This window comes from Brachypodium distachyon, chromosome 4, assembly GCF_000005505.3.
Source record: "Brachypodium distachyon strain Bd21 chromosome 4, Brachypodium_distachyon_v3.0, whole genome shotgun sequence".
NCBI classification, from domain to species: Eukaryota; Viridiplantae; Streptophyta; class Magnoliopsida; order Poales; family Poaceae; genus Brachypodium; species Brachypodium distachyon.
In genome coordinates this window covers 8,705,587-8,732,749 of record NC_016134.3, presented here as the reverse complement: position 1 = coordinate 8,732,749, position 27,163 = coordinate 8,705,587, and the positions used below count along the sequence as shown (strand labels likewise).

General features: G+C 44.6%; 2 protein-coding genes and 1 long non-coding RNA gene across 13 annotated transcripts; all 3 read left to right on the top strand.

The window, feature by feature from the left end:
• The first annotated feature begins 4,363 nt into the window (after positions 1-4,363).
• On the top strand, positions 4,364-14,307 carry LOC104584424 (probable LRR receptor-like serine/threonine-protein kinase At4g20450). Of its 9 annotated transcripts, none has more exons than XM_024455131.1 (13): positions 4,364-4,711; positions 4,811-4,969; positions 5,213-5,421; positions 5,507-5,765; positions 5,878-6,106; positions 6,193-6,343; positions 6,472-6,651; positions 7,428-7,476; positions 7,725-7,912; positions 8,083-8,239; positions 13,274-13,330; positions 13,460-13,646; positions 13,733-14,307. In XM_024455131.1, exons 3-13 carry the CDS (start codon positions 5,305-5,307, stop codon positions 14,094-14,096), a joined length of 1,938 nt encoding a protein of 645 aa, XP_024310899.1. In that variant the 5' UTR covers positions 4,364-4,711; positions 4,811-4,969; positions 5,213-5,304; the 3' UTR covers positions 14,097-14,307. The 9 variants fall into 9 exon arrangements, with proteins under 9 accessions (XP_024310899.1, XP_024310901.1, XP_024310898.1 ...); XM_024455133.1 differs by having other exon boundaries at positions 4,365-4,711; positions 6,472-6,579; XM_024455130.1 differs by having other exon boundaries at positions 4,366-4,711; positions 4,917-4,969; positions 5,280-5,421; positions 7,680-7,912.
• Positions 14,308-15,813: 1,506 nt separating this feature from the next.
• On the top strand, positions 15,814-17,548 carry LOC112268884. Its single transcript, XR_002960373.1, has 3 exons — positions 15,814-16,174; positions 16,472-16,656; positions 16,744-17,548. It is a non-coding gene; the product is annotated as an uncharacterized LOC112268884 (long non-coding RNA).
• A 90-nt stretch (positions 17,549-17,638) lies between these two features.
• On the top strand, positions 17,639-26,847 carry LOC100842072. Of its 3 annotated transcripts, none has more exons than XM_014902480.2 (18): positions 17,639-17,800; positions 18,060-18,122; positions 18,733-18,826; positions 18,907-19,015; positions 19,099-19,137; positions 20,603-20,686; positions 20,787-20,848; positions 21,778-21,880; positions 22,150-22,299; positions 22,393-22,461; positions 22,537-22,593; positions 22,667-22,927; positions 23,717-23,788; positions 23,939-24,040; positions 24,780-24,850; positions 24,993-25,193; positions 25,719-25,812; positions 26,274-26,847. In XM_014902480.2, exons 2-18 carry the CDS (start codon positions 18,062-18,064, stop codon positions 26,565-26,567), a joined length of 1,923 nt encoding a protein of 640 aa, XP_014757966.1. In that variant the 5' UTR covers positions 17,639-17,800; positions 18,060-18,061; the 3' UTR covers positions 26,568-26,847. The 3 variants fall into 3 exon arrangements, with proteins under 3 accessions (XP_014757966.1, XP_003577215.1, XP_024310902.1); XM_003577167.4 differs by having other exon boundaries at positions 17,640-17,800; positions 24,990-25,193; XM_024455134.1 differs by lacking the exon at positions 17,639-17,800 and adding an exon at positions 17,818-17,976 and having other exon boundaries at positions 24,990-25,193.
• Positions 26,848-27,163: the final 316 nt, after the last annotated feature.

Here is a 27,163-nt window from a genome sequence, read left to right as displayed (position 1 = left end):
TCATAAATACATACGAATATATCAAGTTAGTATTGCAATCATTTGTTTGGGTGAGTTATGTTTATTGTATTACTAAATCCTGCACACGCAAAATGTGCATCCTCCTCGAAAAAGATCACAAATTTAGTTAATCTTAATTAAACAGGTTTTGCAAAAAAATACTAAGAGAATAAGGATGTTGGAGAAAAGTTTTCTCGCAAAAAAAGGAAAAAGTTTAATCTTTGTCCACAACCATTGGATCGAGGATTATAGAATTAGATTACAAACTTTACAGAACTTAAAAGTATCTGATTCTAACTTTATTTATACTAGCAGAGTGCCCGTGCGTTGCTACGGAATCACATAATACCTTGCAAAAAACAGAATGTTAATAGCATCTGATGGTCTAAGATCCTCTTCTTTATCTCCAATCTGTAGCAGTTTCCAGTTCAGAACACTAAATGATAACATTGTACCAACTAAACAGGATATCTAGTTTCCTTCGGACAAATTTACTCAATCACTCGGTACCTTAGCTAAATACAGCACAACACAGTATGCTTCTTGAATTCTCTTGTTTATCCAAACAAGTTTTACCTGGAACCATCCACCATAATAGGAGAGAAGAAATAAATGAATGAGAATTATGGAGCATGAACTCCTCAGGAAGAAATTTAGTTTATGTACTTAAGATGAAGGCCAAAGTAAGCTTACAACATAGCCCATCTTATCAATCAGCTCCTTGACAACCCGTCCAGAGCCATTTACTCAAGTTATTAGATGCAGCCTTCATTTATAAATACATGATGTTTCAGAAAGTATGCAGTCAAACTTCTCTACCTTGAATAATGAAATGATCCATAAAACGCTATTAGATTGGCCAGGTGAAAATGTTGTTATCAGATTTTTAATGAACAATGATTTCAAATCTTTTTTACAAAAATATTTACATGAAACGTAACACTCAAAGTTGCATATTGGTAACAGTGACAACACTGAAAACATCATATATTCCTGAACAGAAGGAGTAAAAGATAGTCAAAGATTAGCCTCAATACACGTCATAGATATCAATCTATGTTTGATCCGTGTATAGTTAGACATATAATTGGTCAAAGTTAAATCTTGGAAAACATGCACAATCCTCTGCATGTCCTCTGCTTTGGCAGGGGTAATGCACAATCCTCTGCTTTGGCAGATCGTTAATAGGAACTGCGAGTCCATCCCTAAACAAAGGCCATCATCTGGAAGCTCAAGTGGAGAACTCTCACGATGCACACAATGTTATTTTCCTAAGTTCAAGCGTACAAATTTATATGACAACCAGAATGAAAATTGCGATGCAACATAGAATACTGCGCAGTTGATGCCAACGGAGAAAAAAGTTTGGAGCAACAACTGATTAAAAATTAAGTAATTTCTGAATGTACGTGATACAAAAGGCCGCCATGGCATGGTGAGATTACGTGCTTCTAGCACACTGAATCAACATATAATCTTCATCATTTTCATTGAAGTTTTCAGCCATGTATCCATTACCATCCGATGATGAGCTGAAGCTAGAGCAAATAGGACCGAAATTCTTTGCAGATGGCTGAGAGGTTGGCGAACCACGCAATCTGTCTGTATGATTTCTGCTTCTTCTCTCTCGTCATCGTGATCCTGGGCCTCCCAATCTCCTCTCTCCCCCGATAACACTCTCTCTCTCTCTCCGGTTCTCCTCCCGACTGGAGCAGGGCGCGGCCCCCAAATCCCGAGCAGGAGGGCGCTGTTGGGAATATGCCCTAGAGGCAATCACGTATGATGTAATTCCCAATGTATTCATAAAGATTATTAAGTTGTCCTTGTTTGAACATCTGATATGTATCATTGAATATGTGATTTGATTGTGGAACTATGTATTCATGTTGTTCATACTAAATTGTCCTTAGTCATTGAGGTTGTGCTGGACATATAACCTAAACTAATGTGAAAGTTAGCTGATGACTCGGTTCCACTTGTCATGGGCATGGTGATGTCATTCCAGCTTACACGGACTCGGCTAAAGAGTTTAGCGAGTCGGACTGACCCATATTGAGATGCAACGAGTAGGTCGTCATTTGCATGTCTCAATCAATGTAATCCTTAGACCTGAGGTTATCGCACAATCCGAGTTGTGGATCACCAACTTAGGTTCTGTCAAACGTTGTTCTGTAACAGGGCAGTTATAAAGGCAGAGTTCGGGTTGACTGAGAATCAAGCTGTGTGATGTGGATAACCAAGATGGGATTTTGCCCCTCCGACTGGAGAGATATTCTCTGGGCCCTCTCGAGTGATATGATTCGGGAAGCATGGCCATGCGCGACTCGGTTAACTGTTAACCGGGTCGATCGACTAAGAGTAAGTCGAATGAATCGTATATCACGGATCGAAAAGAGAGTTGAACTATTAAAGGGATGACGATTAATCGCCTATAGTTCGACAAGGTATATCGTGAGGCAAAAGGGACTAAGACGTATGTCACATTGGAAGGTACGTCGTCATGACTCGATGGTACTTGGGAGTCGGCACGTTCTGTTAGAAGCCGCTACCGATTGATTGATTGAGAGTCGGACTCCAATCATGTCCAAGTCACCATGAGCCTGCGGGGTCACACACTTAAGAGCGGGAGCAAGTATTTGGTCGAGTTGGACCCGAACCGGAAATGGACTGACAATGCGAGTTGGACTCGCAGAGTGGATGGGCCACAAGTGCTGGAGCCCACTTCCACTCGGTATATAAGCAGGGGCGTGGGATGCCCAAGGGGCACGGTTCGCCACTCTCATGCGTTGAGAACCCTAGCCCCATTCAGTCCAACCGTCGCACCGGACCTAGCAATCCGCCGCCGGAGCTCCTCCTCGCACGTGTGGATACCGGCAGAGGTGCTGTACGTTCAGCACTTCGACGATCGCGGGATTGGATCGGCTGGATCGGATCGAGGGACTGCACTGCATCAAGGCGCTGCATCGATAATCCGCAACTGCGCGTCTAGTGGTAATCCTTGTGGCCTTCTACCTCGGCTAGATTTTGGGAGTTCGCGTAGGAAAAGTTTTGTTTATCTCTACGCGCCCCTTCAGGTGCGGCTCAAGAGAAGCGGCGTAGCAGATAGCGCAGAGCAGGCCCGGACAGCGACGGCGCTGCGGTCCAGCAGGAGCAGTGGAGCGAGGAGGAGGTGACGCTGGAGGCCGACGACGAGGGCCAAGGAGGAGCGAGGAGGCGGCGGCACTGGTGACCGTCGACGGCGGCGAGGGATCTCCGTGGGCTCGTTGGGGACGGCGGGCGGCGGCGAGGGATCCGGGTGGAAGAGGGGCGTGGCGCGACTGATTTTTTAGGGTTACGTGTGGATCGAGAAAGCTTTCCCTGCGTTTTGGTTTTTTCCTTCCCGTGCGGAGACAGATGCCATCAGGCATACCAATTTTTGCGCGTGGGCGCGGGGGTTCCAGAGGACGTACGAGCCTACCACGGACGCAAATGCAAATTAAGGAATAGGAAAGATTTATTTATGTCCGCAAAAGAAAAAGAAAAATCTATGTAATGGTTTTCTTTAGGGAATTTTTTTTTAGAACAACCATCTGGCTTTATTGATTCAAAAAAGAAAGAACAATAGATCGAAACATGCTAAACGAACATAAGGAATAGAAATTCACTATAGAACTAAAAACTCCATCATGGTCTTTCGAAATTAACATCTCTAGATCCATCTTCCGCATCTTGACGTTTCTCCATGTAACCGGTAACGAAATTGCAAAACGCTATGCTTACACAAGGTGGACTAACCTTATAGGTTTTGAAAAGCCGCTTGAGTCGTCCACCTCAAACAATGGAAACGTAAGATCATTGAACGCATCATGGCTCGGGACACACCCCTTACAAGGCAAGCTGTGAAACTGCTTCTCCGTTGATGAATTGACAAGAAAAAAGACCAAAAACACCAAAAGAAGAATTGCGAGAACCACTGACTCCATGGAGTAAGATGCGACGCCTACGCCAAGACGAGGAGGACATAAATCTTCTAGGCGACGTAATCTCCACCGTCAAGATGACACCGCGAAGAACACACAAAACTAATCAGAAAACTGCAAAACTGATGCCAGACGTTGATCCGTGGCTTTCCCCGTCTCTCAACGCCGAAATGACGGTCAGAGACGAGGGAAACCGCCGGAGATTGAAATTTCCTTCAACAGGTCTTCTCTTGATGGCTAGGGTTTCATCAGAATTTGAATCGTGTAGATAGAACCGGTTTTTTTTAGGGAATGGTATAGGTTCTTCGAAATTTGTCTTTAATTCTCCTCGGGCTGTTGTAAATCGGAGTCCAATCCTGGGCCTGGGCCTGGGCTGCGCCGCCGATGAACAAACCCAGGGTCTGCTTGAAGGACAAAAATGTCCACAGAAATCAGCGGGACCTGCTGCCGCTCCGCTGACCGGCTCACCTTGATTCCTCGCCGCTGGCGTCGCCGGAACCGATTCGACCATGCCCAGCCAAAAAGATGTAGAGGGAGAGGGAGGAGATACGGCTCAGGGGGGCGACGAAATGGTTCGACGAATCCGAGGGCTTCGATCGGCTTCATCACCCCCGACGACGGCGGACGGCCTCTTGCCGACGGCCAGCAGGTCGGTCGAGTTCGCCGTCGCCCAAGGCGCCAAAGGCCCTTCCGCGGCGGCCGTCGACGTTACCTCCTTCCGACCTGCCTCGAATTGGAACCCAAACCATCAGGTAAGTACTAGTGCTAGTAGTTTTAAGCAAGCGCCAAATGCGTTTGTCATTTTGTCTCCGCCGTAGATGATAACTATGCAAAGACTTGACCTCGGCCAGGTAATTGGAGTATATTCAGTAAAAAAAGGAGATAATGTTGCTGGGGTATATATGTGCAATTCGATCAGCACCCGGCCATTAGTTCTTCTTCCTCCATTTCCTGCAGGGCTATGGTGTAAACCAACTCGCGTTGACCCTCCGACCCAAGTGGATTTCCAGGTTCTTTTCTTCGTTAATGATCTCTTCCTCTTGTTCAACCAATCTAGCTGTAATTGGTTCTGGATCATGCCATATACAAGACTAATTAGTCTTCTAGTTCAATTCAATTACCATGCCCAACTTCGTTCTAGCTGGCTAGCTCAAATCAAATAGATGCTCGTAAGCGTGTGCTAACTTTCGCTGCTTGATTTTCAAAACATAATTAGATCGAATCGATTCATTTATCTTCTTGTAACTCGACAGGTTAATTAGTTTCTGTGTTGCTAGATTGATGGGACGTCAAAAGATCAAGCTTGTATTGTCCTAGCAGGATATAGAGAATACTGCTATATACCATGGAGAGCACAAGCAACACAACAAGGGAGTTTACACTCAGGTTTTTACAAGACATTACAAACAATTTTTCCCAGGAGCACATAATTGGTTCTGGTGGATACGGAGTAGTTTACAGGGTAATTGAGATTAGTTACATCTTATGTTTTCAGACATAACTGCCAAAGGTGTTCATTATCACTTAACAAGAGACTTTTAACGCAGGGAGTACTGGAAAACGGGGACGAGATTGCAATCAAGAAGCTTCACAACATGCCGGGGCTTGACGACACGCAATTCAGGAATGAGTTTAATAACCTTATGAGGGCCCAACACCAAAATATTACCCGGTTAGTTGGCTACTGCTATCATCAAGGACATGAACGTATGAAGTACAATGGTGAATATATTTTTGCTCATGTGGAGGAAAGAGCTCTCTGCTTCGAATACCTGCAGGGTGGAAGCCTTGACAAGTATATTTCTGGTACGATGGTGCTTTATTTAAACTATATTATTATTTTGCATGTGAAGAACAAAAGATCCCTAAAGTTACTTCTTTTAGATCCCTACATTTAGCTGTCTGTTTACTTCCACAGATGAATCCCGCGGACTCGATTGGTGCACGCGTTATAAGATTATTAAGGGAGTCTGCGAAGGTTTAAATTACCTTCACAATGGATACAAAGATCCTATTTATCATATGGACTTAAAACCAGCAAATATATTGTTGGATAAGGACATGACGCCGAAAATTGGAGATTTTGGTTTATCAAGACTCTTTCCTTCAGCAAATACCTTCACCACGATAAAAATTATAGGAACTCCGTAAGTTGGTACCTCATGAGAAGTGATCAACTTTTGTTCCCTTTTTACAACTTGTAAGAATAATAATTGTATTTGGTACTATGCAGCGGATACATGCCACCAGAATACATCGAGAAACACGAAATCACACCCAAGTTTGATGTATTCAGTTTGGGTGTTATAATCATAAGAGTAGTAGCAGGAGATGAAGGCTTTTCCAAAAGTGCAAATATGTCTTCCCAAAAATTTGTTCGGCATGTATGAGTGAAATCCTACGTCATCCATGAATACTACCAGTTTTTTTTCACAAATATTATGATATGCGTTTAATTACAACTAATGCATGTGTTACACGTTATGGTGTAATGTTTCTATTCCGCATGCAGGTACATGAAAACTGGCGCAAAAGATTTCATGAGACAATGTCATCGCATACATCACAGGAAGTTATGACTTGCATTGAAATAGCGTTAAGATGTGTGGAGGCTGACCGGGTGAGAAGACCTACCATAAGTGATATTGTCATTGAACTGAATAAGATTCATACTGTCAAAAGTTTACGCCAGGTATATATCATATATTCCTAATGTAAGAGTGTCTCCCACTAAGCTATGGTTTGTTGCTATAGAGCTCAATTGAGAGTGTGAGCCACACCATCCCAATTTCTCATGACTGTCAGAAAAAAAGTTGGTAATACATTACTGTTACAGCAAAAAAATTGAATGTATTATCGAAAGACATATTGAGGAGAACAATTAATAAAGCTATGCATGCCTGATGATAAACAATAACTTCGAGTCATGTATATAGTATGGGGGGCAGGAAGAACGGAAAAGGACGGAATGTGTTGATATAATCATATAATTTCAATGAAATATTTTCATAAATGAGTAAGTCCATGTACATTGTTATCCATAGGAATATATCAACTATATCCATATATTTGTATGATTTGATATAAACGCCGCGTGGTGCTCGCTGGCTGGCGACAGCTGCACTTGAGGGAGGGGGGCCAACTCGAGAGAAGGACGGTGCAATGTTTGCTGCATGTGTGCCCAGCTCCGTAGCGAGGTCCAAAGGTGTCTATGTGGGGGGGAGGGGGGTGTTGCTCTGCATGGGTACAGAGCTTGGGGAAATGGGGGACAAGGGGATTGGGAGTTGGGGGGGGGGGGGGGGGGGGTGTCAGGAAAAATGGAAAAGGACACGGACTATGTAAAACGCTGTCAGACCCAAAAAAGGAGAAATTAGGAAAGCTTTCGTCTTTATAAGAGTACTTATAATTTTTGTTTGAAGTATTGATATTTGTAAAGAAGAATTGAACCTCTAATTTGTGTTGTTGTAGATCGTTAGCTTACGAAGCAAGCAGGCCTTCAGCCAGTACTCGAGCTCAAGTAAGCATCCCCACTAAAGCCCACTCCGAATTTTCAAAACCTTCATAAACCCTGAACTGAAAGAGCAACAAAAACCACCTCTAAAAGTTCGAAAAAAAGTACTATCTCTGTCCTGATATACAAGGCATGTTTTGATTGCTTAAAACAGAGCTTTGACCAACAATTACTCTATTAATATGTGCTCTATGTGATACAAAATCAAGTCACAAGTCCTCTTGAAATGGTGCCTCCAAACATGGTTCGTTCAGCTTATCCATTGGGGGGACGGAGGTTCAGTTACAAGGAACTCAAGCGCATCACAAATAACTTCAACACTGTAATCGGAAGGTGTGGTTTTGGCTTTTCCTATGTTGGACGTTTGGAAGATGGTACTTGTGTTACTGTGAAGATCCACTCAGAGACATCTTCACAAGGGGATACCGAGTTTTTGGCTGAGGTATTTGTACAATATGTGTCATTCATGTCAACAAATTGGTACTCCCTCCAATCCATAATAAGTGTCGGGGATTTAGTACAACTTTGTACTAAATCCCCGACACTTATTATGGATCGAAGGGAGTAGCTATATTACGTGTGGGCCCATGAATTAGCATATCCATATTGCAGACTCAACACCTTGCCAGGGTTCATCACAGGAACTTGGTCTCCTTAATTGGTTACTGCAAGGATAATAAACGTCTAAGCCTGTTCGGGAAAAAAAGGAAACAACTAAGTGTTGTCTATGAGTACATGGATGGGGGAAACCTACACGACCGGCTAACAGGTTGGGAAATTTTGCCCCATATCACGCTGCATGAGTATAAAGTCAAGTTCAACATGGTTGCAGAGTGTTTTATTCAAGTAAATCTGAGCTGTTCCAAACTGACACAAGTTCAGGATATTCCACTCCTTGTCTCATAAAGTGTGCATCCTGGGTCCATGTGTCAATAATATATTTAGGTGGCATATACTAAAAAATTGCATAAATTCTTAAGATTAGCAGAATTTCTACTTCTGCTTATATTTTTGACTGAAAACTGTAGGAGAGGCTCCGACAGTAAATATATATATATATATATATATATATATATATATATATATATATATATATATATATATATATATATATTAAAAAAGGAGAACTATACAAGGAGGTTAAGGGGGGGGGGGGGCAAAGGGAAGAAAAGAAGATACAAAGCCCTTAGGGCACAAAGGAAACAGAAACTAGCCAAGCAAGCAGAGCTTCCTTCATGTTATCCGGCATACGAGCGCTCTGGTTGGAGAGATCAATCTTGAGGCCATTGAGCCAGCCAGGGACAGACGCAGGACTATTTCTGAAGATGAGTGCGTTACGCTACTTCCAAATATTCCAGCAGGCAGAGAGAAAGACTTCCGTCGAGAAGGAGGGATCTAAAGCCTCGCGCGCCTGACGAAGCGAAGACGTGAAAGATCCAGTAGGAGAGGCCGAGACTCCAATGAGGCGCCAGCAACGTTGGCTGAAGGGGCATTGGAAGAATAAGTGATCCCTAGTTTCACGAGCCGAGAGATTACACAGAGAGTAGCTGACAACACCATCCCTGTTGCAACACTTCCTCTCCAAGAGATCACGAGTGTTAACCCTATTGTAGAAGAGAAGCCACGCAAAACCCTTGATCTTGAGAACGCAGTTGGACTTCCAGATCCACCACAGAGTCCTAGGACAGCGATAATCCAACAGAGGCAGAAACAGTTCCAGACAAAACATAAGAACCACAAGGCAACAGGAGAGCAGGAGTACCACCGGCCCGGGTCTTGAGAGGCGCCCGGCACGCCCATATCCTCAAATGAACTAGTTATCATTGGGAACCAACTTCTGATCAGCATCCTTGAGAGCATTAACCCCCTCAGGGGGCAGCCCGCAAAAGTCCTTGGCAATAGAAACGGCGAGGTCCAGGGCAGCGACAGCGGCAGAGGAGCGAGCTGAAGGTGCCGTTGAAGAGGATCCGGTAGCGCCGCCACGGCTGGGCCAAGAGAGGAGAGATCCAGAGGTGGCCCAGAATAAGTAGAGGCAGAAGCAGTACCAGTGGCCATGGCCTTGTAGTCTCTTTTGAAGCCCTTGGACAGATTCTGAAGCCTGGGACTGCGACGCACCTCAGAAACCGAGACCGGCGTGGGCCGAATAGCTCGGGGACGACGGCCCACAGTCGGTGAAGTCTGAAGGTGGGAAGAAGCGTCATCCTGAATATGATCCATGCGGCGACGGGAGTACGTGATCCCAAAGCTATGGGTGGGGCGAGGAGCACCCGTGGGAGACACAGCAGGGATTGGTGAGCCAGAAGCTCCAAGAGCAGAGGGCGCCATGCGCGTGGAGAGTAGCGGGCACGAGCGAATGGGAGAGAACAAGTCTTCATTCATAGCAGGAGCAGGAGGTGATGCCATGACAGGGGAGGAAGAAGCCATGGAGGCGCGAGGAGCTTGCACCTGGCTGTCGTTGAGGGCATTGTCGATGAAGCGGCGAAGAAGGCGTTTCTTCCCACTGGAGCAAGTGTTGACACCTTGAAGCTCAAGCAGGTTGTCTAGGAGGTGACCTTGAGAGTTAGGGGGGCCCGCCGTTGGCGCAATGGTAGGACTGAGCCCCGGAATGCGCGTCGTGGACGCCCAGACACCACTGCGAATCCCCGAGCATTGACCCGCGTCAGGGAGCTTGTGCGACACCGACAGCGCAGGATTAACCAGGACCTTCCCCTTACGATCAAAAGGATCAATAGGGACCGAGGTCGAGAGAGCGCCGCGCGCTTGAAGATGCTGCTCCAGAAGTGCAAGTTGCAAGACGATCGCGAACTTGGAAGGGTTGCCAATTACCTGCAGAATGCCATCTGCGTCGTCGTAGACCGGCGTCGACCGGCCATCCCGGATACATACACCGGTCGGAGCAGAAGGCCGGCGCGTCACCAGCTGAGCGCAAGGGACGATCGCAGACGAGAACGAGCCGGGACTATCAGAGGCCACCGGGTTGTGGTTGAGGTCACAGTCCAGCGGGCAAGCCGGGGCACGGCGATCAGGAAGGGGGTCAGGGAACTGCGGCGCCAGGGGAAGTTCATCCTGGGTCGGAGCCGCCTCAACCGCCAGAAGGATAGGCCCAGCAGCAGCCGCCCCCCTGGTCCTCCAGATTCCAAGCATCTGACCCTAAGTCCTGAGGGGGGGGAAGGCGGCGGGAGGGCGTGTCGGTTGTGGGCGCCCGGCGGTAGGTCCTCTTCAAACGGCACCAGGGCATCAAAATCTCCATGCAACAACATAGTAGGAACAATCCAGGAGCGATCCCGCCCACCAAAAGGGTTGACCTGCTCCACAATCATGCTGCGTGGCACCAGGAGATTGTCCTTGACCAGGCAGCACAGAAGGATGAAAGCTTGCTTCTTTTCCCGGGCGACCCAGTTGAGTGGGACGCCAAAACGTGAGACGGCGCGGCAAAAAAGACGCTCGTCGATAAAATCAATGGGCCAACCCAGATACATGATGTAGTAGATGGATGAACCCTCCGTGCGACGGGCATTGATGGCCTCGTCGTGCCTGATGAAGTAAAGCGTACGGCCACCGCCCATGTCGATGAGGGGGAGCGAAACCGCCCGATCTCGCTGAAGAACGCCGGCGAACTGGAAGATCTCGGCTCCAAACGGATGCTCCAGCGCGAAGAGAACAGGGAGGTTGAACGGGGGAGCCGAGATGAGGTTCTGGATCTGCTGCACGAGCCACCTCCTTTGGTCCGCCGGAACCACATGGTCGACGATGGCGAGAGCATGGTCTTCAGTACGTCGCACCGGCTCACCATCAAGAAATAGGAAGTCTTCAGAACGCTGCGCCTCACCGCTATCCAGCCACGCCATCCTCGCCGGGACCCAACTAGAGGGGTCAAAATCGAAGTTCGCCATGGCGTGGTGCACCAAATCGCCAGGGAAGCGAGATGGGGAATTGATAGGGGAAGAAGCGTTGGGGAGGCGAAGCGCTCGAGAACCAAAAGTAGTACAAGGGAGTGGTGAGCAGCACGGGGCGCGAAGGCCGAGAGTCGCAATGCAACCCAGCAAGCCACCCCGAGGCAGCTGACAAACCGTGGCGACATGTCTCCGAGATAGAGGCCGGAGGCGGGAGCACGAGTTGACAGGGCGGCGAAAGGTGAACCTAGCAGTCATAGACCTGGAGCCGCTCACGAAACCCGGCGAAGACACGCGGGAGACCCCCAAGTTGGTCCACACGTCATTGGGCGGACGAAGCAAGGAAGACGGGTCAAACCACGGGGCCCCTAACGCGACCACAACATCATGACGATTGTCAGCGGGCGGAGACGTGCGCCACAGCAGGGAAAGCGTGTCAGCGGGTTCAACCACGTCAGCAGCACGAGTAGTCACCTCAGCACATGAATGGGAGAGCGAAAGCTTCAGAGGACCGTTACCACAAGCAACAATGGAGGACGGTGGCGCCGCCCGACGAGCCGCCGGAATCATTGGAACAGAGATCAAACCAACGAGGAAAGATTCCTGAACTGGACGCGCAGAAGGGTCATCGTAGCCTAAGCGAGCCTCATAGGCAATCGCCGGAGCAAAGGAGAGCCGTCGACCCGAAGCCGGCATCTCGGCAGGTCTGAGGATGGGCCGAACGCCAAAACGAGCAGCGCGATCCACGCTTGTTAGCGCGCACAACTGACCATTCAGCCTCCTCCGCCGCCAGCCAGGATTTGAACTCCACTTGCCAATTAGGACCACCATTGCTCCAGAGGTGGAAGTAGCACTTGAGGCGCGCGCAAGAGAAGGAGCGCAAAGCAAGGACTTGAAAGCCCACATGCTTGCTACAGACAGAGAATTTGAAAACCCTATCACGGATTAGGGAAACTTGGAACAGTGCCGCACGACCTCCAATAGCAGCTTCGAGCACCCGCGCGACGGAAGCAGGGGAGAGCAGGAAATCGGCACGACCAAAGGAGACCACCATGGAAAGTTTGAGGATTGACAAAGCGGATGCACCGGCTGGCGAAATTTAGCGAAGATGGACTTGGCGAAGGACTGACCCGAGCGATAATCCAGCAGCGGAAGGTCATCAGAAGGTGCCGGCGGGGGATGCAGAGGGATGAATTCCGGAAAAGCATAGAGGAACTCTGCCATGGGTGACAAGCAACGGGACCCAGCCCGGCGGCGCACCGCATCCTCGAAACAGATAGCTTGAAAAGCCTCCAAACGCGAGTAGCCGGCCTCACAAAGGTCCGAGAAGAACAAGGAGTACGATACAGGGTCCGCTGAAGGAACCACGTTATCCAGGGAAGCTTCAGGCGTAATCTGGTCGACAAAGGACTGGAGCTTGCGGGCTGCCTGCAGCCAAAACGGGGCAGCGGCAAATGGGCTGGGCGCTGCCGCCGGAGTAGCAGACGGCGCGGAGGTGGGCGCCGGCACCGGAACGGTGACCGGCGGAGGGGCGAGAAGGACGGGCGGCGGGGAGCGGCGACCTGGGGGGCGAGGGGCGCCCCCTCCCGAGAGGACCGTTGGAGCCATTGGGACTCAATCTCTATGTGCTTCGTGCTACTTCTGCTTATATGACCACACTCACAACAAGGAATAGGCACTGCTGCACTGGTGACATACAGGCATCTTCAATCGACAAGCAAATTATTTACCAAATACTAGCTTGGTAAAATATGACATACAGTGCATGCTTGCTAAATATAACATCAGGTTAATTTCATAATTTGGCTTCTTGCACCAAGTAGTTGGTTCAAAAGTTAAGCATACTTGAATATGATCTTCTGGTAATGCAATCCTTTTAATCTAACTAAATGTGCCCTTTTCTGTCACAGGTAAAGAACCCCTTAGTTGGCTGCAACGGCTTGGGATCGCGTTGGACTCTGCCTATGGTACACATCAAGTTTCAATTTTTGCAAATGTGGGCTGTTCCTCATATATGCATTCAGACATTTTCCCTGTAATACTACAAACATTCGATGTTCTGACTCCAGCTTAAATTATCGATGCAATACATGTAGGACTGGAGTACCTGCATAAATCTTGCAGCCCGCCATTGATCCACAGAGATGTGAAGGCTGTGAACATCCTTCTTACCAGAAATCTCGAAGCGAAGTTATCAGGCTTCGGGCTGACAAAGGCTTTTAGCAGTGACGAGACAAGCATAACCACCCAAGTTGCTGGTACCATCGGATACCTAGACCCAGAGTAAATATCGTCTGACCCTACTTCCGAATTTCTGATAGAAAAGGCTGAGTTACGACGACTGTAATGTGAGAGTTGACCCTGAACAGGTACTTCGAAACCTCCCGTGTAAGCGAGAAGACCGACGTGTACAGTTTTGGTGTCGTTCTCCTGATACTCATCACGGGCCAGCCAGCAATCATCACCATCAACGACTCTGAGAGAAGCACCATCACGCTCTGGGTGCGAAACAGGCTCTCCAAGGGTGGTATCGAGAATGTGATTGACCCCACGATACAAGGGGACTGTGACGTCGACTCAGTGTGGAAGATGGCGAAGCTGGCCCTGCGGTGCACGGAGAATGTGGGGCTGGACCGGCCGACGATGACAGAGGTCGTGGAGAGGATCAACGAGAGCTTACTTCTTGCCCGCCGGCAGGCTGAAAGTCCTGAGTATGATTCAACGAGTAACTAGCTCAGCGTCCTGTGCATTGCAGTGGAATAGCAAACGATATATATGACCGAAGGAAAATGACGTTTATGAACTTGTGTTTAAGCGTGGTTTTCAACCATTTCGTAGCAAACATACAGCCTATTTTGCCGTTGTCTTCATTTCGATTGGTCAGTAATCAGACTCTTGAATTTCCATCTGATGGGCTAAAATGACCCAAACCTTATCTTCGTCTGCTCAGTGTAGCCACTGCTCCCAATGCTGTGTTGTCTCCCTGGCACTGAGGCTCAAGGCCCAAAAAATCACCACATAAAAGTTTTTAGCCTTACCTGACCAAATACCAAACGGTTACAAATTTGATGAATGAAGTTATTCGGTTGGGGCACACGCTACCCAAATTCCTCCGTGCATCTCAAAAATAAAATTCATCCGTACTCAGGTGACGAAATCATAGAATACCAAAGTTGTAAAGTTGTAAGGCTAAGTTAAGCTTGTAAGTTTTGAGAAGCCGCGGTTGTCATTCATGTCAAAAAAATATATAAAAGAATGCACCATGAATGAAGAACACCTCTCTCAAAACAAGTTTTGAAACCACCGCTACATCGGTGAATCGGCAAGGAAAAAGAAACATTAAAGGACAAACCCTGAAACCACTAACATCATGAAATAAACATTAAAGAACAAACCCTGAAACCACTGACATCATGAAGTAGGTGCAACGCTTACGCTAGGATTAGAATGAAGCCAAAACATCAATGTACTTCTAAGTACGGTGCCAAGACGGCATCACCAATATAACCTATAAAACTATAAATAAATAAAAACTAGATATCAGACGTTTGACTCATGGTTTCTCTACGTCTCGACGCTGATCGATTGTCGAAGCGTGAGAAGTCACCGAAAACAGAAGATTTCTCTGAAAAGGACGGCTGGGTTTATTCCGTTCTCTGGCCTCGATCGCTCGAGACGTTTCCTCACTCCTCGGTACCCGTCGCCAGCAGACATTTCAAAACTTATGCCAGATTTTCCCTATAAAAAAAACTTATGCCAGATCTCATTTTCTTTTTTTAGGGAAAACCAGATCTCATTTTCTAAACTCGGAATCAGGGCCTGGGCCTGGGCCCAGGGCTGCGCCGCCGGCGTCCACAGAAATCAGCTGGAAGCTCCACCAACCGGCGGGGGCCGAGTCGACCATGCCCAAGCAGAGAGATGTAGGGAGAGAGAGGAAGAGAGAGAGAGAGAGGGGGGGGGGGATGACTGCTTCGAGCACCTTTCCGCCATCAATGGCGGAGGCGGCGGCATCAAAACCCTAGCCGACGGCCACAAGGTCGGCCGAATTGGCCATCGCCGACCTCCGCCCTTGCCACCTGCAAGAGTGATGGACACGACGGGATGACGTCACCCCCCAGGCGGAGAGAGGGGCACGCTTAAGTGAATTGGGATCCAGCTGAAAACCATCGGATAATAGTATAGCTGGCTATCGGGCCGGCCCAGCCCGGCTCCTGTTAATCGGGCCAGGCCCGGGCATGGCCCGTCTAAGCCCGGTAATATAGGGGCCGGGCCGGGCCGGCACGGTAAGGGAATACCTAGGCCCAGGCGCGGTTCCAGGCACGGATCGGGCCGGCCCGGCACCAGAAGCCCGACGGGCCTGGAAAAAAGCCCCTCAGCTTTTTGGCCTTTGTTGTCCCTTGGCAGCCAGAAAATGGTCAAAAAGGATATGTGCGGCAACTTGGCACAAGAAGTCATGGGTCTAGTGGTTAGGGGGTTGAGGAAATGAGGGGAGGTCGTGGGTTCGAGCCTTGACCCAGGCATTTTTATTCCAACATCTTAGAGATGAAGTGTATTATGTGTAACTTGGTGCCAAGCCTGGCGGCACAAACGGGCCAAGCCCACCAGTTTAAGCAAGCGCCAATTGTGCTTGACAAAACTAAGCGAAGACTTGACCTTGGGGCAGGTAATTGGATTATATATATGTGTCAATATTTGGAAGATAAGGGGACTCTTCTTCCTTGATACTCCAATGTGGCAGGCAATCATCTCCTAAATCTCCAGGCTATGCAAACCAAGGATGCGTTGACTCTCCGATCAAAGTCGATTTCCAGGTCCTTTTCTTCAACTTAGCTACCTCTGATTAACTCTTCATCATGCTAATCGCTCATCAAATATTCAAATTTAATTAACATGCTCCATCATTATAGCTAGCTAGCGATACACCTGGTTAATTCCAACCATGTTCTTATTTGTTTTTGCTAGCTAGCTCCTCTTTCCCCTAATCAAGTAGGGTAGCTAGGCAAACGCTTGCATAAAGATTACTTGATTTTCAGAACACAACTAGCGTGAACCAATCGATTTTCTTATCTCATTCATTCAATGGATCAAATGAATTTCTGTGTTACTAGGTTGATGGGAGGTGGAAGGATCCAACTCGCATTGCTCTAGCAGGATATAGAGAATACTACTGTATACCCTGGAGAACACAAGCGACACGACAAGGGAGTTTACACTCAGGTTTTTACAAGATATTACAAACAATTTTTCCAAGGAGCACATAATTGGTTCTGGTGGGTATGGAGTAGTTTACATGGTAACTGAGCTTAGTTACATCTTTTTTTTTTCAAATGATGCAACTGCAAAATGTCCGTTATCTATTAACAAGAGACTTTTAACATAGGGATTACTGGAAAATGGGGAAGAGATTGCAATCAAGAAGCTTCACTTCATGCCGGGGCTTGACGACACACAATTTAAGAATGAGTTTAATAACCTTATGAGGGTCCAACTCAAAAATATTATCCGGTTAGTTGGATACTGTTCCGGTCGCCGCTGTGTGGTCCCGCTGGTCGTCATCGCCTGTCTTTTCCTCTTTCCGGCGTCGAGCTCGATGATGACGCGAGGTGGCAGCAGATCCGTCAGGTGCCCGTGGCAGGTGAGGTGGCTGCGGATCGATGGCGTCAGTTCGTTGGCTCTTCATCGCCGATCATCGAGTAAGAGTTTGGGGAAGGGGCGACGGCTGGTGAGGGAGCTCGACGACGTCGAGCCTGACGAAGACGCGAGGTGGAATTGGACCGGCGAGCTGCCGCCACCGGGCCAAGGGTCCCGAGGCACGTGTACCGTAGGGTACGGTAGGGGAGGGGAGGTTAGATGCGAGGACCAAAAAGAAAAGAGAAAAAAACGTTTTTGAGGATTTTTCTGAGCGTGCGGGGTTGGAGGCTTCGAGCCGTTACTTGCGCCTTGCGGGCGCTTGCACGGGGTGGGACGTATGGCGACGGGAACGTTACAACCACCACCAACTACAATTTAATATTATTGGTATGGATAACCTGCTCTTTTGCAAAACCCCTAACCTGGCAATCAGAACGTCCAACAGAGATCCTGACCACCGGGTCCCACGTGTCATTCTCTCAAGTCCGAAACTGGTGCGGTTCTTGCGGCCCGGTCCGACTGAAGCCCAGTTCGGTCCCGGCTGAGCCATATTACGGACCCAGGCAGGCCATCATGAGCCATGCCGCCATGCCGGGCCGGCCGGTTGGGCTAGCTTTGGTTGCGGCCTTGCGGGAGCGGGCCCAGTCTAATCTGCCACGTCGGATCGGAAGGAGCTCTCCCTTTCTCTCTCTCCCTCTCCCCTCCGACGAACCCCGCGCGCACGGCAACGCGGCGGCGTTTCTGCTCGACGGCCGCGCGTAGGAGGATACGACGACCACGGCGTGTAATCCCTCGTGGATGCGAAGGTACTACTTGCTGCTGGAATCCCCAGTCAAGTTCCGTGCTTAATTTCGGCCAGCCAGATTGGTAGGGCTAGCTAGGGTTTCGTCTCCATTCGTGAAAGAAATTCCTGCCGGCGAGTCCGATCCCGAAACGAAATCTGTCCATGCCGTCCCGAGGGATTTCATTTGCGAGGCTCAGGGTATCGATTCGATTGAATTTTTTTTTCTGTTGATTCAAGAACGTTGGTCATGTCCTATCTGTTTTTCTTCTCCTGTCCTGTAGAAATGGATGAAAAGGAACGTACTATTGAGGTGTTGACTCTCCGAGTCGGAGAACTCCAGCGAGGTACTCACTCAAACCTGTGACATGCGAGAATGCTCTTCATTTGTTCTGTGATAATCGCAGCACGCTGCTTGTGTGTGTCGTGTATGTCAAAGTAGTTCTTGTTAGATTAAACTCTTCATGTTTAGATAGCGAAATCTCTGAAGGGTGCAGTGTTATTTTCTTTCTTTCATTACATTCAAGGGTGACCTTTGAGTATGTTTGCTGTACATTTTGGGGGAAATAGTGAAGCAGCTGCCCAAGTCCTTGGCTAATTCCACTACATTGTTTCTGATAGATATCTGATGATTTTTAGAAGATATCCAACCATATATTGTTTTATTCGGTTATAGCAGTAAGGCAGTATTTTAGTACGCATAATACTTGCTGCACTTGGACGTCGTGTGGACAAATGTTACTACTTACTATCTGACCAAGATTTGGAATGGAAGATGATTTTTCTTATTTTCTCATACTTCGGACTGCTGCTCCCATGGATGATGGCAACATGTTCTGTTTTCTCAAAGCTGCTCACATGGACTAATTGTTTAGAAAATATTTATATTTTTCATTCTTGTGAACTTTTTTTGTGGCATTGGTGTGTGCATTGATTGAAAGATTATTTGTTTGGCAGAACGCGATGAACTCAGGAAAGATATTGAGCAATTATGTATGCAACAAGCTGGGCCTGGCTATGTTTCTGTTGCAACTCGGATGCTTTCTCAGAGGTGTTTTCGTATTTTCTGTTCATGTTTCGCTGTTCTCACTGTAGAGAAAGTGAACCAATATTTTACTTTTGATTATTCAGGAATGCAGCACTGGAGCAGGATATTGAGGACCTTCAGAAAAAGTTAGGTGGATGCTTAAGAGAGAACCAAAATTTGCAAGAGGAGCTTGCTGAGGTTTATCGAGTTAAGGTGTGTTCCTCTTCCTCTCTCTACTATTGTTTCATTTGCATTTCTTTTTCTGTCTTCTCATGATTGTATTGCTTAAATTTCAGAGCAAGCTTGCTGATTTATACGGTGCCGAGCTATCAAAGGTTCCATACTTGTACAACTGGCTTTTTTTAAAGAATGTTGCGGCTTTTGCTGACCACGTGATTTGTTCATTTGCAACTTGCAAATATTTTTGTACTGATCCTCCATTATCCTTGTTCAAGAAGTGTAGTGAGTGGTCATTTTATTGTTTTAACTTGTGAAGTCCCTTGAGCTTGAAGATAAAATTGCTATTCTTTGCATGATTTTATTCACTACCTTTAATAACACTGAAATTTGAAAAATATGAGCTGCTTTGCAAATGTTAACTATTGTTTTTCTAAAATGATCCAAAAACTGCTGTCAGGTTTTCATAACTTAAGGTTCTCCATTTGTCCCCTGGGAGAGGTACTGAGGAACTTCAAATTAAAAATACATAACTAGGAGGAATCAAGCTTAGTAATTCTTTTAAAGTATACACATTTGAAGCTTTGTAGTTTCAGTGTTCCTTTTCCGGTTTAAATTTGGAAGAAAAAAAATTGTGTTTGATGTAAGTGTCTTTGTTTTATTTCTAAGTTTTCAAATAAATATTATATTACAGGGATATTTTGGTCATTGGCGTAACATTTGACTATGTCAAAGATAAAGGAAATACTGGTCCTATAGCATCAAAGATGCCACTCATAGTCATCCTATATACATATAGTTAACATAATAGTATTACTATTAAAATATACCAGCATAGTTGAGTGGATATAGTCGGTATCTTAAGTGCCAGAGAAGTAATTTTCCATGGTTAAAGATGTCGTATAGCAACATAATAATAGATTTGTAGTGATATCTAAGGGTGTGACTAAAAATCGGTGGTCAAACCACTAGGGATATGCACAGAATTAAAGAATCTATGGTAGATTAGCAATTTGAGAGATTTGGAGAAAGAATTGAAGAGAAGAGATTGAAAAATAAAGAACATATGGGAATCAAAAGAGCACATGTAAAAAGTTCTTTCAGTTCTAGGCTTCCCGTATTAGAGCTGTGCAATCTATGGTTCAAACAGGGGGTTCTTGTTTCCATTGTTTGCACATTAGCATCCAGGATTTGAACCTTTAGCACTGTAGAAACTATGTCTACTGGTCAGATTTAACATACTGGAAATTGGCAGCTCACAGCTAATACATCGTATAGTCATCTATAGCTGCACCCCACATGTCATACAGTGAGTGCACAACTAAGCAACTAACTGACCAGCTAAATCCTTATAGTTGCGATTATTCAAAATCTGCAGCCTTACAATGAAATAACATTTCGCCTGCTGGTGCTAAGCGTATTTGGAGTCTTGGTTGGTCTTCTTTAGAGAAGGAATGGGTACCTTTTGACAATTGACGGCACAAGCATCATTTTGTTACTTAATAGTCAAGATTTGTGGAATTCAGCAATTTAAAAGGGCTAATGACTAAGTCACTGGTTCCCTTGTACATGCATTCTAGCTTTTTGTTAAAGATGACCTTATTTCCTGCAATTACAATGCAGAACAAGGAACTAGAGCAGCAAGTGAGGTTTTTCCAGAGTAGCGTTGCTCAAGCATTTGCTGAACGAGATACTTCTTTGTTGGAGGTTCTTCTATTTAATTGTTGTTTAATCAATTTTGTATCTACAGAGGTAATGCTATATACGTGACATTTTCTCTTTCATCGTAAACTTTTGAAACTGGTAGTGTGAGAAAGTGAAGGAGCGAGAAGAAGCAGTCTTAAAAAAGTTTGCTGAATTTGAGGAAAGGTAATGTCACTTATTGCCAATTTCACACATTTTTAGCTGTTTACTGGTATATAACGTGTAAGTTTACTCTAAGGAAGAGAAAGTGTTAATGTGCCTTTGGCCCCTTTAACAAGTCTTTCAGAGGAAGAATATAATGAAAACTAACTGGTATGAACATGGTTTAAGATCTTGACAAATAACTAGTATTGCAGATTTTTTCTTTTGGTGCGAGTTTATCGGTTGTGAAATTGCCAGTGACCCAATAACACTGACGGCTGGTACATTGACACACCTAAAGTTCTGCAAGTATAACAAAACATGGCCTAACAAAAAGGTGCTAGTTATAAGCACATGAGTCTAAAATAATGCATTCCAAAAGCATGTGTAGAAGTGTCACCTTCCTTGCAGACATGAGCTCTATGATCCATCTGAACGGCATCTGAGGTGACATGATCTTATTGGCCGTGGCTTGTGGTTTTGTCCCCCATTGTTCATGCAAGCTATGGAGGTCCTTAATGCCATTGCCTATGTAGCAAGGCCGAGGAACTTCAGCTCATTCTGTCATCCGGACATGATGGCACCCAGCACCGTGCCTTTCTTTATGTGGATGCTGTCGTTGTCTTGTCCCCAGTTAGCAGTGATCTGTCCACAGTCAATCTGCTGCTGGGGTGCTTTGGAAGTACTCTGGTCTCAGTACCACTGTCAATAATGCTCGCTCACCAATTCGGTGTCAGGGGGAAATTAAAAACTGTGCTCTAGGGGCTTATTCCTTCTGCATATTAGTTTCTCAGATCTCAACCTACTTAAGTCCTTTTTTGGGATCTTTCATGTTTTTTTTTCATTCTCTTCATTTGAATACTTCACATTCATCAGTGGAATGGACAATGTCATAAGATTGTGGTGCACGTTGTAGATAAGTGCAAAGGATCATGGTTGTTCTTAACTCGCAGGACGAGAGAATATCAATCCGCAATGGAAGATCAGAAACAGTTGAACGATGCCTTGCAAATGGAGTTGATGGAACTTAAAGCGCACACTGAATCTTCCTTGAACGTGCGTATGTTTCTTGATCCATCATTGCAAGTACTATTAACAAAAATTTTGTAAGGTCACACACTGCAGTTCTTCTAATTTATGTGGTTGTCTATATTCAGCCATCTACACTACCAATATATTTTTAAGTCCAAAGTGAAATTATGATCTGCCATCTTTCACATTGATTCGATGTATTCTCAGTTTGCAATCATTTGTAACATCCCAATGATGTATTATTCGAAGGGGTCCTTTCTTGATGGAGAAACTGATACTTGATTCTCTTTCAGGTTATTCTAAAATTCTATGAAGTTCGTTGCAGAGAATGTGAATGCCCTTCAAATATTAGTTTTGAACAGAAATGTTCAATTCTTCTAGATGATTCTGCTGACAATTGGAGTTTCAACTCAGATGGCGAAACCTCAACTTCGAAGTACATTGTAAACTTAAAGCCCTTTATCCGGTTAACATAATAATTCAAATCCAAATTGATCTGTTTAGTTTTTTAACTGGTCTTGCAAGTTCATATATAGGCATCTCTAGAAGAGGAGAATGGGTCACTTAAAGCTAAAATAACCAAGCTGCAAAGCAATCTAAGAATGGTAAGATGAGTATATGTTCAGCAGAAAAGCATGTTTTTTTGGTTTACCTGAAAGATCTGTCATTTGGATGTCCAGGGTTTTGAAGTTGAACAACATTTGCAAAGAAATGCACGGGCATTACAAAAAAAACAGGTAGATAATTTTAAAGTACTATATCATTCTTTCTCATGGCACCTTAATGATGTGTAGTTCACCCTGAATGCAGGCACTCATTGATGATTTTATGAGAAATGGACTGTCAGCTCTTCAAAAGTTCTATACACATCAAAGGGCTGAAATTATGAGAATATTGGAAGAAGAATCATCTCAGTTGAGCACTGCTGTTATTGAGATTCAAGACAAGTTAACTCAAATTCACATCAATACTGAAGTCATTGAGAACCCTATTGGAGAGATGCAATGCTGTGACAGTAGTTGTAAAGATGTGCATGTTAATATGGATACCGGGCCTGGCACCAGCCCCAAGGTTTTTCTCGATAATCGATACACAATGAACTTTCTCAATTCTTCACATTTATGCTGAACCTCTTGATCTAGATTTGTGCTAACAGATTAGAGTGTAACTTGTTGAGAAATTGACAAGTTACTTAGTAGACTCTAATCTTCTTTTAGTTAATATATTTGTAGATAACTAAATGCCACCGCAAAATTTAGGAATTCACATTTACTACTGTATTTAGGTAGCGATGCATTCTTGTAAGCAAGTAGTAAGGTGACTAGGCATGATGGACTCAGTAGATGATAAAGGATGAAGGCTCGGTCCTCCTTTTGGCTCTTTGGTGAACATTTTGCCACTGGTTGGAACCTTGGAGGCTTAGATCATTTGGGCATGCAACGTTAGAGATGCTAGAAGTTGTACCAGGACTGCATTTCTTGCAATACCCCATATTACTCCACAGCCTCAGTTATTATTCGCCTTTACGCTCAAGCAGAAGCTATAAGAAAGATACAGATTATTTTTGAAATAGGGGTTTTCCAAATAATTTGAAGCCAGCCATTTGAAAAGATTGTTGAACCCAAAACATTCAAACACAAACAGTAAAGTTAAGACCTTGCTGAAAAAAATGACTGAAAATACTATGATATCCTAGTTTGGCATACTTGTTTTTACATTTAGATCATATCCACCATTTATCCACTGTAAGCAGCTCTTTCTTTTGTCAGGTAGATACTTTCTGCAATGCACACACACTTTTTCCTGTGAATAAGATCATTTACATATAATGATTGTTTCTTGTTATTGCATATGTTGTAGGATGATGTTCCTGTTGCTTATTCTGCAACATTTGATGATTCAAGAGCGCTTGCTCAAGCTTTACAGGAGAAGGTACATCATTATTCTGGTGTTCCTTTATGTTATTTATCCTCTCAAGTTAACTTATGATACAGCAGATTAACTTCTGTCAAATTTTCTGCTTGAAGTTCTCATATGAGCCTTTCCTTAAATAAACTCACATAATGTTGATATCTACTGCAGATGGAGGCACTTATGCTTTTCTCACAGGAACAGGAACGATACATGCTGGAAAAACAGAAGAATCAAATTATTATAGAGGACCTTCAGAAGAACTTGTCTCAAGTAGCATTTCCTACACTTTCTGTTTTCCTTCTTTTCAGTTACAATCTTTACAGTCTGTTGAATATTGAGTAATTCCAAGTGTTTTAAACCACATCGTAGATGGGGTTGCATCTGACACTGTCATAAACATTAATATCAGTCCACTTGCTCCTAGAAACAGTATTTATTGGAAAAACAAATTTGGACTGTGAGTCTGTGATTGTTATAGTAATAACCAGTCAGGTCCTCTTGTAGAACCTAGCCTGGAGCTGGGCACTAGTCAGCATCATCAAAAGTCAAAGGATGCAAATGTAAGGGCTAGGAACTGTGCTTGGGTAGTGTCACCAAATTCTAAACTAGTCATGGTCCTCCAATGTTGTCTTGAATTTACTGCGAGCCCATGGTGCACACAGACGTGTGGCTAGTCCATAGATGGCAAGAACTGCACCGATTAACAATGGTTGGCAATATTACATGGTCTATGGAATAATTAGTTCTGTTCAACACATTTAATGTATGGCATGTTTGGAGCTAGTGCAATAACTTCATGAATTTTGCAATTAATGCTCCAGCAAACATCAGGGACTTGAGGGAGGTAAAGATTGGGCTGGATTGAATATTAAAACAGGCTCTTCTGTTGTCAATTTTCCTCTTGAACTCTACTCTCTTATAGCATTTTAACAATTTGTCTTTAAAGACATTAAAAACCTGCAATGTTGCATGCACATCTCTTAACTAGCTTCACCTGTTTATCTTACAGGTTAGGGATGAAAAGGTGAAGGTCCTGATGGAATTAGCAAAACTGAATGAAGCATATCTCCTGTTAAAAGGGTAAGCTTTCTGTGCAATAAATCATCATACTGAATCATCTTTGTGGCAATTACATAACGTTTGCTTATATCTTTCCTCGGGTGTACACCTGTACATATGTTATTCTTCTTATCACAATTTATGTTTTCCTCTTATACAGCAGCCCTACAATGAAGAACAGCCATGGTACTGTCGATCCTCCAAAAGCTATTCCCGGGCATGACCAACAAGGGATGCTGAATACTATTTTGAAGCGAACATCTCTAAGACACTGGATGAGAAAAGAAAACAGCAATATTGGGCTTGAGAGCTCTGATGGAAATGATCATACAGTTCGTAACGAGTGTTCATTAGATCTTGCAAGGTTTGCGATAATATATACTCCCTCCGTTCCATAATTCTTGTCTCAAATTTGACCAAAATGGATGTATCTGTTCCTAAAAAGTGTCTAGATACATGTACTATTTCCAAGAATTATGGAACGGAGGGAGTATAATTTAATTTTTCACATCGCTTCCATTATTCTTATAGTCTTCCCTGTTCCCTAAACATGACCCCAACATGCTACATTGTAAATGATGTATTTCTGTCATAAAGTTAGACAGCTAATTTTGACGGTCTTAAAAAATGTCTTCCTTGCCCTTTCCCTCGTTGAAGACGTTAGACTTGAGTTATTTTAGTTTAAGATAAAAGTTAGGACACTTAAGTGCATCCCTAAATGCTGCTCTAGAAATCACAGAATAAAATAATGGTGAAGTTGTTTGTGTCATTTTCTTTTTCGTGCTCTTCTGCCATCAACATGTGATGGTTAAAAGACTAGCAACATAAGCTTCTCTGTACAAGTAATCTAGCTCCTTGTTGATTTTTGTTTCATTTCACTTCATGACAGGATGAAAGTTGAGAATGCTACCCTTTTGGAAAGTGTTGCTACGATGGAACGTCTCACTTCTTTGGTCCATAGGCTGCATGTTGTGCTTATGAAGGTAAGCTCTTTTCACTGGATGGATATTGCTATTACTATTCTACTTCTGCGATAAATCAGTGTTAGAAAAAAGCAAGATTGATAGTGACAATGTGATTAACCTGGGGGTAATTTGTTTTCTAGTAAAAGAAATTGTTAACTTATATAGTTGATTTGAATTACCCATGTATCTCTCAAAATTATTTTCACGGGATGAATAAATGTGCAGCAAATTGTTCTAAAAATCAAGACGTCACTTGCATTATGTTAATATAATTAAACTCGAAAATTTAGATCAACTTCTAGTTTGTGTGAGAAAGGGTGGCAGAGTAATCTAAACACGGATTCTCGAGCACCCCAAAACAGACCTTAAATGCTGAACATTTATTTCCCACGACTGAAGATCTCTGAACTTGCATTACAGTTTTGGCTCTTTGTGGCTGTCTTTATTCATTGCAAGTTTCAACAATTCAATTTTCTCAGGTATACGACGATGTCAAATCAGCTTGTTCTTTGGAGAGTTCTTTTGAAGCATTGAACAGTCTTATAACTGAAGCAAACCTTATGAAGACAGCTCTCAGTGTTGTTCTTCCAGTAAGCTGGTCAGGGGATTCATCAGGTGCTATCACTTCTGATGGTCTGCATGATCCATCTGACTCGCCTAAATCGTCGAAGTCCGAGAAAGTAGATCCCATCAGTTCAGCGGGCTTGGAGATGGTGGAGCTACTTGTATTAGCCGCCGATATCCTCAAAGAGAGTTTTATGTTGAAGAAGTAATCAGGGATGTAAGCACTGTCTGGTTTCTCCATTATCTAGCTTAGAAGCATGCAATTTGATCATTAGAGAATAGTTTGATGTATTATGTACTTCTATTGATTTCTTAGTGTGCGCTACTGCACATTGTAAATATGGGGGTAGGAGAAACTCCTGGAAAATGTTCGCAGATTGGGGCTTTGATGTGTGATGTAGCTTCGGTTGTTCAACCTGATGGTTTTGCATGTCAAAGACAGTTAGCCTTTTCCCCTCGTCACAATTTTGTGTTGATCATTTGCCTTCTTATTTTGGTTCTAATTTCTTTTCCATTTCCTACTTTCTCCCTCCATCATAAATGGTTTGAACATCTTGTATATATTTGAAAAATTAATCCAGGATAACAAGAAAAAATCAAATTTATCTTTTGTACTGCGGGGGAAAGGGATCCGTCTGGAGCAGCTGACTGTTTTTCTTTCTCAATTTCAGGCTTCTGTGACCCAATCCAGCGGCTTAGTGATGTTCAAGAAGCCAAATCGGCCACGATGCAGAAAAAAATGGTTGCCTGCGTGATAACAAATGCGGAGAAAAAGGTACATATCCTAATGAAAACAAAAAAACTG